Here is a 3543-nt window from a genome sequence, read left to right as displayed (position 1 = left end):
ATAATATTATTGAGAGCGTAATGTTTTACTTTTTGTAAGTTCTGATGTGCTAAGTGCCATTCAAAATATTGAAAGTTGGTTATTCTTCTGATAGATTTTCATATGTTACGATCAACAGTTGTAGTATTATTAAACGTAAGGTGGCATGTTTGTGTTTTAATGTGTTGTATGTTGAATTGTATAAAATTAATCGAAGATCTACCTTCTTTTGCTAAAATGTCAGCAGCATCATTAAGAGGATTGTCTGAATGTGCTTTCACTTTAATTAATGAAACTTTCAAATGTAAAGTATTAATGATATGTTCGGGCGTATTTCATAGGGAACAATTGTTAAGTTTTTGGAAACGTCTAGCAGTTAATTTTGGAGAGTGTAGATCATTAAATGTGTTAATGCAATTGTTCGAATCGGTATAAATATTGATAGTACTATGGGGTGGGCAGACTATTAATGCTGTAATAATAGCGACCAATTCGGCTTTCGTTGAGCTGGCCCATTCTTTACATGAGCCTGAATATTTAATATTCATTGATAAATCAGAGGTGAAAATCCAACCAAAACCCATGATTGGTATATCATCGTCTCGACTGAGCGATCCATCTGTATAAAATCCTTGTAAAAAAAGTCTATCCATTTTTTATATTCCGTCTTTTTTCCGTAAAAGGCTCATATTTCTGGAATTAATAACCTTATATCACGGAATTTATCGAATTATTTACATTTTCCGTGAATGGATCCATGAAAGGCTCATTTTTACGGAGTTTTTACAGAAATAACGGATAAAATTTTTTATAGGGAATTCTAAGTTAGTAAAAGAAAAAAGTTGAAAAGAAATATTTAATAAAGGAATATGTAATAAATTGGGTATAATTAATTGTATAATAAGATTTCTATTAAGCTGATTAATCGAGTCTAAATCTATTAATTGTTGTAATTGTGATCGATATATTATAGGATCATTTGAAATATCCGGGTTTTCTAAAGGGCGAGAAATTAAAATCTATTAAAGCTATTTGTCTAATAGTAGAATGTTGTTTAGAACATTTGTAAATTGGTTTTTGGTAATTAGGAAAGGTATGATTACTTTTTGATATATTAATAATAAATGTAGAATTTGATAATGAAGTAATATAACAAGTGTTTAAATTGTTATTGTTATAAACATTTTGTTCTGACAAACGACAACCAGTACATTTAGAAAGGTACGTGGGGCATGATCGTGGTGTCAAATTATTGTTGGAAGGATGTGAATCAGGTATGTGTATAAAATGTTCAAAGGTAATAGTTTGATGGTGGTTATAAAAGTGATTTTTTTCTATGACTCTTCCATAAATTACGTTATTAGTTCTGGGACACCAATAGGCAATCCATATATTTTTTATTCTTGTAATTTTGGAATTTTGAGCGATAACTTTTGGTTTTGTAATAGTCGAATTATGATAATTATTTACTGGTAAGTCAAAATTTAATTGTAAGTTATTTTGGTTGAGAACGATACATTCACGTAAATATTTGTACCATGCAGGAGGTCGACCTTTTTTGTTGGATAACGAATTTTGTATTTCTTTCCATGATTTAAGAAATAGTCCATCAACGGTAATAATCTGTTGTAGATAAAAGAGTTCTTTAGTTTTTAAAGATTTAATATAACTAAAAAATTTGTTTGATCGAATAAGATATGCTGAAAAGGGGTAAACACCTCCTTTAGTATTAAATTTGAAGGAAAATTTGAATTCTAATTTATAATTGTGCATAATACATAATAAGTTTTCAATTCTATTTAATTTTTTAGAAGGTGAATCAAGGAACTTTGTGGTAAAAAAAATATCATTTGTCCATAATCTCGATTGAGAATATAAAATAAGATATTCAATAATATCACGTGTAAGGGGACTATTTGCTTGTGCATTTAATAACGATGCAAATTGGCGATCCCAGATATTTAATATATTCGGGTAAATTTGATTATGAATAATTGTGTTATAAATAGAGCGTGGGAGTAAAAGGGATGATTTGTAAATGGATCGAATAGTTCTATTAAAATTGTTACATATATACGGTAACAATATAAAATGTTGACAAAGGTATTCTATTCTAGGTATGTTGATGACGTAGTATATAACGTGGTCGTGTGTGATTCTTTTTCTTCGTAGATTAGAACAAGTATATTTCAACATTCTGTTAATTTTGTTAATTGTAAATTGGAATTTGTTGTTAGTATTGATATAAATTCCTAATATGCGTTCGTTATCTGATGGAGGAACGACTGTTATATCCACTAAATCTTCCCCAAATTTTAGAGGAATATGTTGTTTTTTGTTAATATCCTTATCATTAGTAAGGATTTTTGTTTTATCTTTGTTAATTTTGATATTAGCTAATGCATAAAAATCATCGGCAATCGATAAATTATTTTGTAGGTCGTTAAAATTTTGAGTGAACCAAGTTGTGTTGGTAACCTAGGAGTTTGATATTTATTGATTTTTCGTGAAGATCATTGTTGTGAAAAATATTTTTTGGAATGGCTACGTGGAGGTTGTAGCCTGGATAGGGTGAATTATTAATAGCAGCGAACATGGGATCATAATATATTACCCATAGCAAGGGAGAGATAACTCCCCTTGTATAATGCCATTCGTAGTGGTATATTCAGATCCACAACCAAAGGGAAATAATATTTGATTACGATGGTTTGAAAATAATTTTTCAATAAATGTGATTAATATTTCTGGGATATTGATTCGTTTTAAAGCTAGTTGTAGTAGGTTTAAATCCACTCTGTCATATGCCTTACTGAGGTCTTGAAGGGCGAGATAAAATGAGTTTTTTGTATCGTGTTGGTGATCTATGAGACTATGATAGCTTGAATCTGTAGAATTATTTCATTACAGGACACGCCTTGTATGCCTGCTTGATTATTTATTTGTAGAATATAATTAGTCGACAAATAATGGTTAAGTCTACCATTAATGATTTTGACCATCAATTTTCTTATACAATTTAGTAATATGATAGGTCTAGTCAGGTTAATATCATAATTCCACCATTGTGGCTTCGGTATTGGGTATAAGTATGCTAATTCAAATTGTGATGGTATTATTCCATGTTCAAGGCATCTATTAAAGATGAGAAGGAGTACTTCCAACATTTGTTGCAGTAGTTTTTTTATAATTTCATTAGATATGTTGTTAGGACCTGTAGCTTTGTTGTTAGGGAGGTCTTTAATATTATTCTTGAGTTCTTCCATTGTAATTGGAACGATCAACTTGTTAATTTCTGCTGAAGGGATATGATTCATCGGTTGGTAAATATCTTTCCAAGGTTGTCGTAATGGGATATTTTGATCATAAGATCTATTAGTTTTTTTGATTTGGATATGTTTTTATAGTGGTCTATGGTTCGCTGTTCTATTTGTTCGGGATCGGTAGTAAAGGTTTTAACACCATGTTCATCATCATATATTAGTCTATCAATTTTGATGATATTTGGTTTTTGATCTAATAATGAATTAAGCATCCTTTTTTGATTAGTAATAATAATATTAT

General features: G+C 29.6%; 1 protein-coding gene across 1 annotated transcript; it reads right to left on the bottom strand.

The window, feature by feature from the left end:
- Positions 1-2843: 2843 nt before the first annotated feature.
- OCT59_010634 (uncharacterized protein) lies at positions 2844-3296 on the bottom strand (the record flags this gene model as incomplete). The annotated part of the gene is made up of 1 exon (XM_066136037.1): positions 2844-3296. One exon carries the CDS (start codon positions 3294-3296, stop codon positions 2844-2846), a length of 453 nt encoding a protein of 150 aa, XP_066000712.1.
- Between the last annotated feature and the right edge of the window lie 247 nt (positions 3297-3543).

Source organism: Rhizophagus irregularis, chromosome 19 (assembly GCF_026210795.1).
Source record: "Rhizophagus irregularis chromosome 19, complete sequence".
NCBI lineage: Eukaryota > Fungi > Glomeromycota > Glomeromycetes > Glomerales > Glomeraceae > Rhizophagus > Rhizophagus irregularis.
The sequence above is the reverse complement of the archived record's forward strand: the minus strand, read 5'-3'. Positions and strand labels throughout refer to the sequence as shown.